General features: G+C 39.3%; 1 protein-coding gene across 1 annotated transcript in view; it reads left to right on the forward strand.

Moving 5' to 3' along the window:
* The window catches only part of LOC139204986 (CUB and sushi domain-containing protein 3-like), a 196,813-nt gene that overhangs the window by 21,652 nt on the left and 156,861 nt on the right, over positions 1-18,300 (forward strand). The window contains exons 3-4 of the mRNA XM_070835040.1: positions 5,137-5,249; positions 15,938-16,132. Coding sequence (XP_070691141.1) covers positions 5,137-5,249; positions 15,938-16,132 — 308 coding nt within the window. The remainder of the gene's footprint in view (positions 1-5,136; positions 5,250-15,937; positions 16,133-18,300) is intronic.

Here is an 18,300-nt window from a genome sequence, read left to right on the forward strand (position 1 = left end):
GATTTACCCCAGTTTTGTTTTTGTTTTTGACATCCATTCCCATCAGGAGAATTATTTGCAGATGCATGATATTGACAATGTGATACACAGAGATTCTGATCACTAACCAGGCTTTTTCTATATTACATTTCCCTTTGCAATTCAAGAAATTACATTATTCTTCATGCTTCACTCTTATTAGACAGAGAACAGCCAAGAATGAATTAATTGATAGGATACTTTGACCTTTATTACTGCAGTTATTAAAACGAAATGTCAGTGTCTGGGGCTGCTGTAATGAGTTAGGACATGTCAGTGCAAAATAAGTCTATTAAACATCCCCTGCTGTTTTTTTCTTTGTTTCGAGGAAACAGGCGGCAGGAAGGCCATTATTCACCTCAGTAAGTAATAGGCCTTATTTTGCTCACTGTCTAACAATAAACCAAAGTTAAGTGGTTCACTTTAATTGTTGCTTACAAGGTAAGATCAGTCAAGACACTTAAGGGCTCTTCCCACCTCTGTCTTTTTTTGTTCTTCTTTCCCAGGAGACGCAACCTCTTTGTGTCATGTTAAGAGCAGTGTAGCAACAAGGAGAAGTGGGCAGAGACAAACAAAGAGATACAAAAAGGCAAAGCACCACAAACACTGAACCAGCAAGACAGGGAAAGGAAAAGTAACCTCACGGAACAAGAGACAGAAAGTGAAAGAGAGCTAGTATGACACAGAGGGAAAGACAGATGGAAGGAGAGCGACAGTGAGTCAGACAAATAGAGGTACATCATTCCCGTCCCTCTCCCTCTGTCCTCTCTCTCTATGGAACGCCGCTATCGTGACACACTAATCAGATGGCGGGAATGTCTGACAGCTACCTTCAGGGCTGATGTAGTGTGTTCAGGTGGAAGGAAAGGCTGCATCTGTCCAGGCAATCATTGGCGCGCTGCTGCCAGGCGCGCGCAGTCATTCTGCTGCCACCAATGTAGCTTTGATCCATTAAAGGGGGGGGGGCGGCGCCATAGCTGTTAACACACCTGGCTCCTCTCGTCCCATGATAACACTTTTGGTTGACCTGGTGGAGTTCCATACACATGTAGCAGAACTGGTTTCTATCTGATTTACACTTGTAGCACAATTTTGTACGATTTTTTTTTGTGATTAAGCATTGATCAAATTTGTAAAGACTCCCATCCCACCTGTGCCTGGAAGAAGTCATGATTACTGCATGCTGTGCCACTGTGAAAACTTCACAAATGTTTTTGTCTTTGAACGAGCTTTGATCAAAGCCACAAAAGGATTTTCATGTAAATGATGTGGTTCTGACTTTGTATGATCTCAAATGCATCAGGTCAAAACCAGTCATGTTACTGATGTGACTGCATTATCTCCTGGACAGTGGACAAGCTTGTCTTCCCTGAAACTGGAATTTCTTTGGCACAATATTATTTTATATTTTAATGCGAATTAAAACCATTCCTTTTCACCTTAACACACAGTAGATCTACGCTAAAATATTCAGGTCTTTATGGCTATGGACATAATAGTTGCCATATAATAGTTGCCATGACAAAAAAATGATTATTGATTTAAATAATTTAAACATTTACAGTGCCTATCATTGTATTAAACTTTTATTTCTTCTTGTTACATGTTCATCTTAACTTAGATACCTTAAACTACTGTACTATTGTCAGTGGTTAAAATGAAAGTGAATCTTTAAAATTCTAAAGTGTGATTTAGTTTGCAGACTTGTGCCATATTAGTAAGCTCTCTGTGTCTGAGGAGGCAGCAGGCCCCATGGTGTTTATTTGTTAATGACATTTTCCAACCATTCACCTGATGCTTCTGTTGCCAAAGCAACAGGTGGCAGTGGATGCCAGATGAGGGCGATTTCTTTGCCTGCTTATTTTTAAAGACATACTTAGGTCACAGTGTGCTCCTTGGTTTTTAGCAATGTCCACGTCCCTCCCAAACGCTCCAGACAAGCTGTCATACAAAGTCTGAGTCTTTCTTAGGCGCATTTTCATGCCCGTGATTTAAGTTGTTGCTTGTTCGGGTTTAAATTATTCCTGCACTGACTTTAGACAGAACCTGTCTGAGATCAGAAATATGTCTAGAAGAACAGAATTTTGACCAACTGTGACTTTCCTCTCCTGTCACCTCATAATCCCTCTCACTGACAACCTTAGAAAAGATGTCTTCCTCTCATGTACACTAACCCCATGACATCCCCATTCCCTTGCTATTTCGTGTCATACTGAGCAGTGCAATCTAAGTAAGGATTTAGTCTGTTGAGACTTGGAACGTGCGTCTGATTCAGTTTGGAAAGGCTAAGCTTTTTCTATGGCATTGTATCCACCTTGCTTATGGCCATGAGCAAATATCTTTTCTTTATTTCAGATATCCTGATTGTTATGGAGACTAAAGAAAATGTCGGCTTTAGCTCATTAGGTTTAATTATTCACATCACCCTGTATAGGCAGCTGCATATCTGCATATCTACTTATGACTGCATCTGTTTTCTCTCCTCTCTTTGTGTCTCTGTATCACATGTTGCCATAGCAGCACATCTTTTCCCTAACCTCTGTAATCTCTGTTGTCATAGTCAATGCTGCACACATAAGAGTTTGCCAAACTATTTGACTCATGGGCAAACTAATTCAGCTTTCATGTGACTTCAGTAGCCACTGCAGGTCAGGACTTTTTTTTAGTGTCATTGTATCTGCATTGCACTCATCTTGGTGGGTGCCATCGACCTCTGTGCAAGCATGCACTCTGCAGCCAGATTGCTCTGCTCTTTTCTGTTCTGCTCAGCCAATAATTAGTTCCCCCATGGATCCCCCCCCCCCCAGACTTGGGGCAAGGGGGGCTTATTTTAAAGACTACCCAGCCTGATATAAAACTGTATTCATTGAAAATATATAACTGACATGGCGATGGCACTGCGGACCCCTCCAACCCCTGCACTACTGTTGGAATGGCGCAGAGAGAGAGAGTTGTTGCAAAATAAAGCTCAAGGGCTTGTTTGTTACATGCCACAGCAGCTAGCAGTAGGACCAAAGAGAAAGGGCAGGGTTACACACTTGTCTTTTCAATGTGACTTTTGTGAACAGAGGCACAGAACCAAAGTCTGATCAATCAGATATATGTCCACTCGTGACATTTTCATGTGAACTCTAACTGGAGCTATATTTCCAGCCCGAGTTTCTAGTAATCCCAGAGACATAAAAGGCATGGAGTCAGAGAATTCCTTAATATTTTACTATTTATTATTTACTATTAGTATTTCACATTTGTAGATATTTTGTTGCTTTTGTCACTTCCAATATAAGTGAGTATTCCTCATCAATATCAGGCCTCTTTCTCTTCTTGGAGAAATATTTTAACTAACTCATCTGAAAATGCAATCAGGGATATTTTAATACATAGCTTATACAAACATCATTGGCAGTTATATCAGTAAAGTGTATTAACGTAACATTTGTACTCTTTTTACTCATTCTCTAGTAATGTAATTCTGCTGTTAGTCACTGTGCCTTAGGAGAAAATGCTGTAATCGTGCTGTCGTCTTTAAGGTCGTTATGATTTCGGGAGTGATTGGCATCCTGTCAGTGTTCAAGTCGCTCATTCTCGAAGTGGACAGAGAGCGGACGACGGTATGCTAGAGTTCAGTTCAAGTAATTGCAGCCTCGTGGCATGGCAATTTGGAAGCAGTTGCAGCAATTATTTTGCCATTGCTGCAAAATGTATGTAACAGAAAAACTTCACTTAACAGCGTTTGGCGTCTGCAAAATTAATGATACCGCCTTTGATATGCCATTTTGAATGTTGCCTAACCAAATGTCATTTGTCAGGAATATTAATAATAGTACAGCAATAAAAAAGTGACAAGTTTTTTTTCAATGCGCTTCTACCTCTGTCTCTCCTGTTTTTATTAAAGCACTCCAACAAAGGCTTTTCTTTCTGTGTACAAGCTCACCTCCACTTTTAGTTTAACCTTGAGAGCACACAAATTCAATACTGTGCTTTTTTGTGTGATTAAGCTTCTAACAAGGTCACATTTTAAGTTTGGTATCTTCATAAATGTATTCAAAATTGCATTATGTGGCAGTTGACTTTTAGCTGTATCTTGGCATGCTGTGCAGTACCTGCGACAAAGGGTAATTATTTACTGCTAGGCCCAGCACAGTTCACAGTGCTGTAATTGGAAACTCTATTGAAGCTGTAAATACAGCACCCTCTTCTTTGCTGTCACAGGGGGGGATTTCTGTTTTTCCACATTTGGCCCACTACAGACATTATTCACCTGGCTTATTGTCAAGTAGAGGTTCAGTCACACAAACTGCCCCAAAACTAGCGATGGAAAATAACAAGAGAAAACAAGAATGCAATAGAAAAGGAGGCATTTTGTTTCATGCCGAAGTTCTGCTCATGCTGCACAGCCTGGCTTACAGCAGTGGAGGGTCGATAGAACATCAGCAACTGCCGCTGAGGAATGGTCAGCAACACATCTTGTTTACGACGTCGTGAAAGTAAATGGATTTGTTTGGATCTGCACCTAATTTGAAATGCAGTAATGAAGCAGTCTGTTACAATGCAGCTGCCAGCCCTCAAACACTATCCAACAATAGGGAAGGTTTTCGCTTGGGTTTTGATTGCATAGTACCCAGTAAATTATTGGTGGACAAATTGCACCACAGTCCTCAGAACAGTTCTGTTTTATTAGACACAAAATGCTACAACTCACTGGTGGTATGAGTTTCGAGGTGTTTGAACGGTCATTTTTAGTGATCGTTACTGTGGTGTGCAGCTTTTGATGCATCATTGCATTTTAGCGCACACATCTCTCAACACCAGTTTATAAATATACAGTCAGCCACTTCACTTAGTGGATTATTTAATTTAGAAAATAACAGACCCAGGTAGTGATTTGATTTCTGCCTCACATATTTTCAGCGGTGTTGTAGAAAGTGATTGCTCTTGAACTTGCGTAGCTTTAGCATAAATTAATTTCTCAGACTGTCATCATGGATTTTATTAAAACACTTACTCCAACTACGACTGTGCAATGTCATTCTTATTGTTATTGGTATATAAGTGTGATAAGTGTGATATCATCTAAATCATACATTCAATACTGAGCTGTCTTTCTCTTATCTGCAGGTTAACAGGATTTACCATCCCTCCACCTGTTACTAGCTCTGGCTCCATTTTTTCACTGAGGCTTACCAGCGACTTTGCAGTAAGCGCTCATGGATTTAAGGCAGCTTATGAAGGTAAGAAAAATATCAGTTTCTGTATTTTGTCTTTTACTGCCACTAGAAATGGCCATTTTGATTGAAAAATGAAAGGAATATGTAATTTAAGTGGGAGACTACAGTAGCTCTTCATAAATTGGGTCTTCATTTATAAGAAAAATCCATCAGCCATCATTTATTCTTAAGAGGGGGGACGTGTGATCACACTTACTCCACCTGATTTCCTACAGGACCTTCACTGTTGAGTTATGGAAACATTAGGCACCTCAATTAGGCAAATTAATTTCATATTTTCCAAATCAACATCCCTTCCCCCAAAGTCTTGAACCTTTTCTGCGACTCCAGAGGTGCATCTGAAATTGCATGGCAGATGGCGATGGGAATTAGTTGAACTAATGGATGTACCGAGTTATCTATGTTGAAGCAGAGCTGAGTGCAGCAGGGAGCTGTCTAAATATGAACTATCCTTCTGTGACCATCTCGCTCACCCCAACTCTTTTCCCCGCTGCTCGTTCATGCGAACTCCATCGCTTATCCACCTCTTGTTCTGTTCTTCCGTTCCTTCATTATGATATTTTATATGTTTCATTTTAAGCCTTCCATTCTGTTCCTCCTCATTTCATCATCTTACTTCCTTTTCTACCTGTCTCTTCTTCCATGTGCGTCTCTGGCTCGTCTGCACCTCCCCTCCTTCCACTCCAAATATCCCGTGGTTATTTCTTTATTGTCTGTACTGTTCGTTTAATTTGGCCTGCACAAACAGACTGGCCGAATTCTCTAGACTCACTCCTCCTTCCTCCTTCCACAATGTCCTTTTCCATCCAGCTTTACCCCCTCCTCATCTCCCCACCTGCCCCAGACCCGACTAGTCCAGGACCTCTCCCCTCTCCATCTGCCCATTCGTGCTCTCTCTCTGTCTCCTGCTCTGTTTCTCTCCCTCTCCTGTCTCCTCCTATCCCTCGCTGTCTCTCTCTCTCTCTCTCTCTCTCTCTCTCTCTCTCTCTCTCCAGTGGGTGGCTTACATGAATTAGATCTTGTTCCTCTGCCTCCACCTTTTGCCTTGTAATCTTCAGAATTTCATGGTGATTTGGATGTTAATCACATTTTGTAACATGTGAGACACAGATATTTTCCCCTACTCAATACTCAAGAGTAATGAGGACAGGGGGGAGTATTTTCCATCAAGGACAGTAGGGGGTATTATATCAGCTCAACCTACTTTGTAGCCCTCTAATTTAGAAAAGTTGTCACTTTTAAAGAATGGGAGACATATTATGTAGCCAAAGCTTATGGTAACACTTAGACCATAACATGTACATCTCAGTTTCTTATGACTATCATTCATTCTTAAATAGCCTGGTGTTACAAGACAGTACACAGCACAAAGCATAAATATTTAAACAACTATCTGAGTAGTATGATATTACTTAAACCTCTACAGGCGTCTCCCTGGAAATAGCTGGTGAGATGGTGCTATCAATTTTAAAACAGTGTATTACCAACATGTTGTTGTATTATGTATGCAATAATTACATACAATGTGAATGTAACACCCTATTGTGGATGTGAAATGGTGATGACGGTGCTACAGTAGATTATGATGGTGCAGTCAAATAAGCAATGTCAGAAAGTTACTTATTCATCATCATTCATCATCATTGAAAGCCAAACGCTTGACTATCATCATAAATTTACTTTATCAGTCAGAGGCCCTTTAAAAATATATATTTTCAATGTACTCATCTATAATGTATTCATTTGCAAACCATAATAATGCACTGTCACCGCTCTATACCATCCTTTCTTGTTATGCTGATTTGGTTAGCTACATCTTTGCACATGAATATGTATGTGCTGCTCATTCTTGTGACTGAAATGTGTGATGCTTGTAGACTCTCAGAGATGATTGAATCATGACTGCAATTAAGTGGATTTGAATCTGCATGCATGCGAAGGACACGGTGAAGGACGCAGCTAGATGAAATCTAATTTCTCAACGGCCTGTCAGTCTTTTGTCAAGTATGTTGAAATGCAAACCAGCTCCAACTTTCTGTGCATTTTATTACTGATTAGTGCCCATTTTCCTACACTATCACCACTCTGTCAGTGTGATCCTGCAACCTTAACTCTTACGAATGACCCGAGAGGGTCAAACTGCATTTATTAAGGAATAGAGCTATGGGGGAGTTTTCTGCAACAAAGCCAATGGCCACTTGTGCCTGTAGGTTTTGAGTGAGAGAGATAGGCGGTGGTCATGCAGTATGCATCTACCAAGCTGAGAGTAATGCTATCTGCTTGCCCTTTGTTGAAGGTTGTGTATTTGCAGCGAAAACATTGCCATGCTTATCTAAAATGTGCGTCAATGCCATTTCAACCTGCCCTTTTTTGCAAAAGTCTTTAACAGACAGCCCTTAAAACATAATTTAATCTTTTCTTCCCAAATCATTTCATTTGTCTCTCTGTGGCCATGCAGATTGTGGACTGAGTTGCAAAAGTATTAAAAAGTGTGCGTCTATGTGTGTGTGTGTGTGCTCACATGTGCGTGTGTTTGTGTGCACAAGCATATATGTGATGTTTACCAGCTGCTTTTTCCTGGGATACAACATGGGTTCAGTCAATTTCTCCCCCCCCCTCCTTCCCACTTGAAAATCCAGCTTAGCAGCCACTCAAGCAGCCAGCTAGGAAGCCAGACAGGCAGTCTGCAGGCGGCTCCTGTGGGGAAAGTGTGCTGCTTGTGTGCTTCCAAACACTGCCACTTCGTCAAACTTCCATCCTCTTCAAAGGGTTACACAGTCATTAGATATACAGGCGAAATAAATAGCTCAGCCACAGAGAAATCTCGCATCCAACTACCTCATTTAGTTACTAGTTCACATAACTCACTCGATACCACTGTGATGAGGGATATTGCAAGCCGGTGTGTGAATGCAGCTGTTGGTAAAAATTGTGTTGTTTATCAAAGTGTTTATCATGACAAAAGCCCATTACTGTGGTCCTTTCACTTCAAATTGTGCCATGTTGGTTCATCAGGCCTTTGATTATATTTTATATATTTTTGCTCTCTTATGAACAGATTTTGGTGAATATTCAAAACACATCATAGTTTTCTGGTCTGTTTAGTTTACAGATAGGTCAGAGAGAATTCTCTGCTCTAGAAACTGCAGCCTCATATAAATGTTGGTTATATTTGTTTTTCTCTGGGATCACAAATTATATTTGTAATGTATTATTATATTAAGCACCATGCGCAATGTTTTTAACCAGGCTTTATTTTACAGACTGGATGGTGCTTTGTGAGGTTAAAAGTACCCCAGTGGCCTTGTTTGCATTCATTTTCCCACCTTGAAGTGAAATTTGTACAGGTTGTCATGAAGTTTTGCACTAGCACCAGCCCCTGGTGATTAGGAGCATCTGTTTTCCTAAGGTTCAGTTATATCAACAATTTATTTAGGGTTCTCCAGACAACAACACTTGTTAGCTCAAGGCAAACACTGTACCTAAAACACTTAATTTCGTTAGGGGGTTCTTTAAACCCTCATAAAAGTACAAATCCAGATTCAGTTTTAAGTGCAGGTTATTATTCAAAATACTTTGTTTTTTTCAGTTTGACATTCAGATGTGCAGTTTTATTTTGCATATGACGAGAGGCCCTATTCAAACAAACTGCTTCAAATGTCTGCAGCACATCCTTTTAATTAATTCAAGAGGCATGTCTGAGATATTACTTAAGACTTTCCATACACCAAAGGCCAATGAGTCAGTACTGGTATAATTACAGCTGGTATGCATCTCTTACTTTATAATTAGTGACCTCGGGTAAGTCCCTCCAAATGCTTACTAGCGAGAGTGAGGTTTTTTGTTTCTCTCTATAGTTCTTTCGAGAGCAGCTGCCAGAAAGTAATGATTATAGGAATGACAGTTACTTTAAATCCATTTGAATGTAACATAACGTGAATCTATAAATCAGATGGTGTGCACCATACACATGCACTAAAAGTCTGTGCAACTTTTGTATTACAGAGGTTGGGAATGCTTTGTTTTGTCAGCGTGTCGGCGTTAAATGCATCATACCATTACATAGAAAAACCAGGACATTTCTTGGCAAATGTGGTGTCACCCTGTAAAATAATTTATACCCTATCACATTTTTATTTGGCTGAGTGCAATCTGTCCAATGTCCCAGTAACATCTGGCAGCTGAAATTAGAGCTCTGTTCAGGGTTCACAGGGTACAGGCTGCTTTTGGGTATGATTTGTAACACTCAACAGTCCACAAACTTAGTTTTTGATTTTACTCAGTCACATCAGGTTAGTGAAGACACAGAGCAGCAGCACATCTTGGGTACAAAACAAACAAACAAATGTATGTTGAAATATTAGTGCAAATATTCACCAAAGAATTAATGGTTTTTACATCAGAGCCATCTAACAGGAACGCCCAATGTCCCTTCTGTTAATTTAACATTTTCAACAGTTAAATGCTGATAACTCTTGCCAGAACTCCATGTCACATTCATGCTGTGACAGTGCTGGAAAAAGGCAATAATCTTGGTAAATAAGTGCTCCCTTGTGTACACTTTGTGTTGTGCTGGGTTTTCAATTGCAGGATCTCATTTATAGAATAATATCTCTTTTCCATCTGTAGCTCCCTTTGGCACTGAAAACAGTGGCAAACATAGTTGTGATCTTAACAGACCACCTCCATTCATATTGCAAAAGTTGCTTGCTGTCCTTGTATTATATGGACGATCTGGACATTTGACCTTGTGAGAGGAAGGCTAGCAATATTAGGATTTAGACCACTTTTCAAAAACACGCTACTGCATGATGCGGATGCTTCTATACAGGGCGTGAGAGGTCACTGAATGGGTTTAGTATGAAGATGATGTGAATTACATGCAGTGACCTTTGCAGTCACCAGATCTCAACTCCACTGACGTGTTCAGCCACCACATCTATTTCTAGCACTCTTCGTATATACAACCAAGTGCCCCATTATGAATGCCTTCCAGGAGAGACTGTCTGAAAAATGTGCTCCATTACTCCCATATTTAAAAGAGTTTTGAGTCTTACTCTTTGCTATGACAGACAACTTTTCACCTCGCCTTCCAACGTGGGCGTTTTTAGCAGCTTTAAACACTAAGGCAAGGGAAACACTATTCCATTGTCTCTACCCAAAGTTTGTGTGGTGTGTCACAGCAGACCTAAGATCAGCCATTGACCAAATAATAAAATTCTTCTTCAGGATATAATGTGTCAGTGATTTGCTGTGTAATGTCTTAATCAATTTATTTTCTGTAATGCCAAGCCAAGACTTTTAACTATGAGTATCTGCTGATTATTATTTTTTTTTTCTTCCCCTACAGTATACAGGTGCAGATAGCACATTTAGCTTTAGGTCGGCCAACGTGAAAATGAGTTAATGCTGACACGGAGTATTTTGCCAATCAAAAGATATCAATACACCAAATAATATAAAAACTGAGAGATCTGCTAAGCTCCATTCTACATGGTAAACTCATGCCCAACATGTGCATTATGTGATGGATGCACCTAATCTTATTTTCCTTCCAACATTATTGGCACAATTTTCCACCAATAAGTCATCCAAGAAATGCTTGGCAGCCTGATTCAGCAGCTAAGCTCCTGCTCCTGCTGATCACTTTTTTTTTTTTTTTAATTGGCTGATGAGTGTTAAATAGCTAAAGCACACTGTGCCTTTGGTATTCTCCAGTGACCATCACCACCTTTTAATGGTAAATATCCTGTTAAACGCTATTGGTTTGATGGAAGGATTTGAGAGAAAAGCTCTGAATAACATCTGGTTGCACACAGCACCAGTCCCTGACCAGTCATGTTAAGATTTTTTTTTTGATGCAAATCTTTTGAGAATTTTAATCTGACGTTCTCTATATCATGCCGTAAAGGGTCGCTGTGATGAGTTTTTAAGATATCTAGATTGCCTTTGATGTTCTTACTCACACTTTGAACTCTTTTCATTTATTTCAAACAAATACATTTAAATTTCACAGGCTCTCTGTAACTCCCATGGAGGGATTTTTGCTGTTTGTTCCTAGGACATGTAGGAATGCACACATTCATTGCAGCCTGCAGAACATAGTTGCATTTGGTGAAGCGGAGATGCAGCAGATCAATGGACATTGGATTTTTTATGTATGGTTGGATTGTTAAACACTGTACATATTCATTAAAGTTTTATTGTCTTAACCGTCTGGTTCATACAAACCAGCCTTTGTTAAATGGTGTTTTAGATCTTTAAAGGGATATTTTGCAGATTTTAGGCCAACTTTGTATCGTTACATTGTGGGAAGTATATGCAAATGAACAATGTTTTACTTTCTCTTGTGTCGCCTGCACCAAGACCTCCCGGAGCTCCCCGCTCCTAAACGGCAGAAATATGATCCGCACAAGCATGTCAGTGCAAATGACAACGCCTGGCCCAGCTGGCACAAACGCACGTCCCTGGTTATTCTTCTGTTAGGTCAGTTACACGATTGAACAACAGCCAGAGCTGGCAAAAGTCTCCCTGGATGACACATTTCGCGTCATCTGGCAGACTTTGAGGGCGGGGAGCTCAAGACAGCTCTTGGTACAGGCAACACAAAGGAGAGTTAAATGTTGTTCATTTGCATATACTGTCCAGACTGTAATGATGCAAATCAGGTTGAAAATTGGTAAAAATACCTATAACCTTTTTGATTAATCTGACCATATACCATGTCCCACAACACCATGGATTATTTATGAGAGCTGAACCTTGTTAGTCACCCTCAGCCATGTCACATGGTCTGCAACAGTTCTACCAACATTTGTGTTGCTTACATATTTGCTATTTATGCTATACATATTTGCAAAAGTTGAGTATGAATATAATTCCGAGGTGAATGGGTTGCTCTTCCTCCCCCTGACCTCTGCACTGGTCAGGTGTCAATCATGCATAGAGCCTCAACTCTGCTTCTCACTCCTCACCCCTTCATCGGTAAGGTATCATTAGTGCCGCACTATATGTGGCTCAGTGCTCCATTATTCCTCAGTTTGCAGCTCTCTCTCACAAAAAACATCACTCAAATAGGCAGTCAATTCTAAATTTCCATTTTCTGAGTTAATTGTGGAAAGAGTTGTTGCAGCTTGAAAAGAAATTGCATGGATCATACAAAAAGAGATAATAAACCCATTATCCACATTTTACTCTACTTCTAGACAGATTAATTTGCAGGGTTTTTTTTTTTTTTTTTAATATAGCTGTTATTAAAATGTGAGAACGTGAATGAGAGCCTCAGCTCCCAATGTTTCAGTTAGCTCTCTCAGTGAAAAGGTGATCAACCTAAGACTTTACTGTATTTACTGCAATTTACTGTATCTGTAGGATTTCAGAAGATACTGTACTGTATTGTTTGATCTTCATTCAGTATTGTTGTGGTAAGAAATCTTACTCCCATTGAAGCTTTGGAATGTCAGGTTAATATTGTGACGGTCAGATTAGGGCTGTCAGTATTTTATCTGAAATAGTCAATATTTCTTTACTGGATAAAAAAAAGGAAATTACACATGCTTTGAAGTCCTTCTGCTATATTGCCGTCACAGTCTGTTGGTGCTTAATTTTGCTTATAAATATAAACAGCCGGCAGTTGATGCTGTGGATATGTATCACATTCATTAGACCCAAGATCATACATCTGAGCAATGTGTATGTGGGCATCTGGGGTGCAAAGTGCAAATTTGATTTGAAATCTATACTTCACAGATATGTGTATCAATACAATCAACTGCAGGATAGGATAGGAGGAATAACCCTCTGTATCTCTCACCATCTGTCTCTCAATCCACCCCTCTATACATCCATCTAACACACAGTTCATGTCAGTATAAAAAACAGTTTGTTTCCTGGCTTGCTAGTTGGAATATTTAGCCACAAACAGATGGTGCATATTAAAAATAATGATTTAACCTGACTGCATGATCAGTCACAAGCTGTAGGACGGAAGGAGGTTTTATATTCTTATCAACGGGACAGCTCTGGATCTGATCAGACTAATTGTGTTATATTGATCATTACCCACAAATTCAGTTAGGCATTCTTCATCATAAAGCTGAGCCAAATGTGTCTTTACGAGACACTGCATATCAAGGTTTTTTCATAATGAAATTAAGAGTGTTTGTGTCAGTGCATATTTTTTTCCTACTGACATTATCTTTTCTTAACAAATGTGAAAATTTTACCTGTGAATAGATGTTGCGTCCCTGAGAATATCCAAGGGATGCAGATATTCTCATCGCAGGAATTTATTCACAGACTTACAAGTAATGTGCTTATAAAGGCCACTATACCGAAAATTAGCTGTCTATAGAAAAGATCCAGTAAGTGAAAAAACAGCCAACATTAAATTAAATCAATTAACACCCTCCCTCTAACAAAAGCAGTAAGGTTAACGACCCCAGTACCTAACCACTCAAGTATGTTCTAAAATATAGCCTGAATGCTGCCATACGGCCCACTAGCCATGATTTTATCATTCCTCCAGTCCTCATACTCCAGCCCTCATTACGGAGTGGACTCAGGTGTGTGACCATTCACAGCGTTAAGGAGGGGAGGAGGGTCGTACCTACAGAGACACCACAAAAAAAAAAACCACCACACAAACACACAGTGACACGACAGCCGTAACAAGAGATGATAAAGCAGGGTTTACTAATTATTAGTGCACTATATGAAGAGAGTGACTGCTTAGAAGCCATACCAATTAGTTCTTCTCTGTGTTAAATTGTGGTCACAAGATTGACACTGATGGAGATAAACCCATACTCAAGGAATTTATTTTATTAATTTAAGAACAGTGATGACACTAATTTGTTTAGTTTTTTTTTAACATTTGTAAATACAATTATGTATGCAATTCCTTGAAGTCACATGTTTTAACACCCTGATCTTGGTATGAGCTACAGATCCACTTAAACTAGATTGTTTCATAATCATGGAAGGTTATAAAAACAGCACACATTTTATTGTTGAGCACTGCTATCACTGCTTTAATTGTGTGATGTCATTCATATTTGTTTTAAGTCTGTTTGCTCTTTTATGTGAAACTTTTTATGCTGCTGTCTTGGCCAGGGCTTTCCTTATGAAAGAGATTTTGAATGTCAATGGGAAAATTCCTGGTAAAATAGAATTTGTATGAAAATAAATAATCATAACAAACTTGTTTGTAATGTAATCAAGAGACAGATGTAGAAAGCATCAGTAGAATGATTATGTACAAAGTAAGAACACCATATACAGTTTTAAAACTTCACAAATAAAATACTTTATTTGCTGTATAAAAAAATTGGTTCTCAAGCCAAACTTTCTTGTTCAGGTTGGCTGCAGGTTGACAGCAAAAATGACCCTAACCATTAGTCCACAGTCGGGCTCAACATGTGGTAAAAGTTTAGTGACATGAACTCAGGCCAGATCCAAATCTGTCTTCAAGCTGAGAAGTCGGCACTTGGAGTCAATTTAGTAACTAGCATATAAGGGCTGAGGCAAAAAGAAGCTGATGATGTGTAATCCCTCTGTGCTGTTCCTTGAAATGAAAGGTCACACTTTTTGTGGAGGCCAGACATGTGCAGGGGATTTTTTTTTTTTTTTTTTTTTTACAGAGATTGAGTTATGGTTGTCTAATGGAGGTGAGAAATGTACTGCAGGATTGTGTTTCAACCAAAAGAATACAGGAATGAGCAGCCCTCCAGGCCTATTTATCACAACTTGCTGTAGATCTGTATCAAAACTCTCATTCAATAGTTTGCCAAGGAAAGCATTGATCATGAACACTTTGGTTCTGTCAGTGCTTAAGGAGGGTGCTGGTAATTTCTTGGGAATTGCCTTCTTGTGGAAGACGTATAACTTCAATATGCCTTCTTCAAAATGTGTCTCCCAGTGGATTTAAAATAATATTAATGCAATTTTATACAAGTCATATTTTTCATTGTTACAGTTCCTCTGTAACATGCAGTAATATACATGCCTTCTGCAGATCTCACCATATTATTTTTGTTTTCTAGAGGAAAATGTGTAGCAAAATCTTTAGCAAAAATATGATTTGTTTGGGAATACAAAATGAAAGGGAGACAATCAGCAGTTAATGTAAGTAACATAAAAGAGATCAGTGCCAACAGAGGTCATTTTGCATTTCTCATTGAGAGTAATACACAGTAAAATTTGCCAAATGTTGGGAGAGTATTCCTATGGAAGCTAAGTATTCATGTTAAATGATGTTTTGGCCTATCACTAGGACCTGCAGTGTGTATCACATAATAGATGCTCCTCCAAATTGAAAGTCTAGCACACATTCAGTGTTGTGATGTTTTTTGCGATGATTTTTCCCCTCTTGAATTTATGAACATAATTTGAGTTCTGCCCCTACTATTAAGCAAAGCAGTTATTCAGGAGCATACAGGAAATGATTAGACTTTGCAGCTGTAGCATCTTTCATTTCTTCCTGCCTTTTTTTTTTTTACTACCTTGCTTTTTCTTTCCTAGTGCATTGTGCTAATGTAATTATTTTCCTCATTGCTCCTTCTAGTTATTTAGTGAACTCTTAATTCTTACCCATCTGTAAAGAGATGGATAAGACCAGTGCAATATTTTATACAGCAACACATTGTTATGTTTGAAAATACTCATCATTGTCATCTCTTTCCATTTTCCAGAGCTGAGAAGTAGCTCATGTGGAAACCCAGGGGTTCCACCCAAAGGCATCCTGAATGGAACTCAGTTCAACGTAGGTGACAAGATCCGCTACCGGTGCGTCACTGGCTATGTCCTGGACGGACATTCACTTCTCACCTGTGTAACCAACGCAGCCAGCGTGTCGGTGTGGGACTTCCCTGTGCCAATCTGCAGAGGTGAGGATGTTTTGTCACTGTTAAAGAGTTATTAAGCATTTTAACTGCATTTTAACTTCTCCCAGCTGGACAAATGTGACTGTTGGGTGTCACTTAGAATACACGATGTCATCCTCTACATACTTAAGGGCACCCTAAGAAATCTTAAATGAGCAGGTGATTGGTCAGTGTTGACCTCTTGTCATTAAGTTAACTGCATTTTTATGACTGACAGCTTGATGGCTGTGTGATTGGTCGACTGGTCTGTTCCACAGATGTCGTAAATGTCTGGCACACACCTTCATTAAATCAATACATTTATTTGCAATCCGATGGGATGGAACGATATTAATCATGTTGAAGTAGCTGATTCAAGCCTCTGTGGCTCAAAAGGTTAATTAAATATTCATTGCTGTAGAGCAAGTAGCTTAAATGCATTAATGCGGTAAGCAGGAGGGATACATCTACTTGATTTTTGCATCTCCATTTGAGCTGAATTTAGTGGAATATGAGATTTGGCACCTTATTTTTGGAATGTGTACTGAGTTTTCAGATTTGATGCTTTTTTCATTCGTTGAGCTTCTTCTGCTTCACTGAGGTCACAGTCACCTCTATTCCCAGACTGCATGGACAGCTACACCGGGTTACATAAGCTACAAAGCAAGCAATTAAAGACACCAACTCCAGAACCACTCTCCATGAGATAGACCAGCAGAAACTTGAACATATTTAGTAGGGATAGCAAAGAAAAAAGACTGCTCAAGGCCACAGTGTGGAGGAATTGAAATGAAGATGCCACCCGGGAAGCTATGAAACTGCAATACTAAATGTGTACCTTTTCTCTTGCCTGGTAGGTCGATTTATGCTAGGTCTGCTGATTCAGGAATATGGCATACAGTTATGTGTGGTTTGAAAATTTCTGTCTCCCTCACGACAGAGGATTGCTTTTGACAATTCTCTGTATGAGATAGGAAATGGGGCATTTTACAGGTCTGGCCATTCAAAATGCTTTGTAGGTTTCACAATGCAAATTGTGGTAGCTCAGCTAGTAACGCACCTAATCATAACACCTAATATGATAAAGCTTTTCAGCCAGCAGTTTCAAGTTTTCCACATTGTGAATGAGTGCTTGTGTCACTTGGCATTTGAATTTTGCTTCATTTTCTACTCAGTCATCTTAATATATTCAAAAATACTGGATTTGAACCCTTAGAAATGCTATACTTTGGTAATTGAGCATAAATATGGTTGAAACCTGTCATATAGATGAAAATAATCCACTATAGAGTAGAGAGGCATTGTGCTGGTAAGAGTGTGGTCCCTCGCAATTTGTGATGCAGGCACAATAGGTAGGAAGTAGAAGTCCTAGCATGTAATTTATCAGTATTGCTACACTGTCTGTACAAAGGAGTGAGTGTGTTCATCTAGCACGATGAAGTCAATATTAGGTAAGGTTGCCCAGATACTGTAAGTAGTCACTTACAGAAGCCATCGTAACGGATATTCTGTTTTTGAGCTGCAAGCACTGGGAGCCATCTGGTTTAATCAATGTTACAAGCTTGTATAAATCCCTATTAGAACATCTCAACAATTTTGTTGTTTTTTTTGCATATGAAAACTCTTCAGGTGAAATGATTTGGGTATTCATTGCAGCTCGGGTGAACCTCAAATCCTTTGATTCACATATTTCTATAGGCAACACCTTTCCCTTTGCTTCCTTTTCCTTTGCTGTGTCAGCCTCCCTTTACCCCAAACCAGGATCAGGATGTGCTGCTGTCATCTCATTTTTAGCCAGGGAAAACCTTGACAGTTATTTGTGTTATTTTTAGGGAGAGCCATCATACAGTATACCAGATGGACAAATACACAAACATCAGGCTACAGCTCTGAAGGATTGAAAGACATTCCCTTATACAGATCATTTCCCTCCAATCCAACAGAATAGTCTGCTGTTATGTTCTTTTTTTGCTGTATTCTGAGAAAGCCGATCCAATTTTAAGAACTGACTTTATGTCGATTTCTAGAATGAAAAATAGAAAGTTTGCACTGTGGAAAGTTTAGGAATGGGTCTGTATTTTTTAAGCAGATTGATCTCATAATTTTCAATATTATATGAGAAGCAGGGAATAGCTGCATATCTTAGTTGTATAAAATAGTATATTTTGATAGTCTAAGATATGCAGAGTCAT

This window comes from Pempheris klunzingeri, chromosome 8, assembly GCF_042242105.1.
Source record: "Pempheris klunzingeri isolate RE-2024b chromosome 8, fPemKlu1.hap1, whole genome shotgun sequence".
NCBI lineage: Eukaryota > Metazoa > Chordata > Actinopteri > Acropomatiformes > Pempheridae > Pempheris > Pempheris klunzingeri.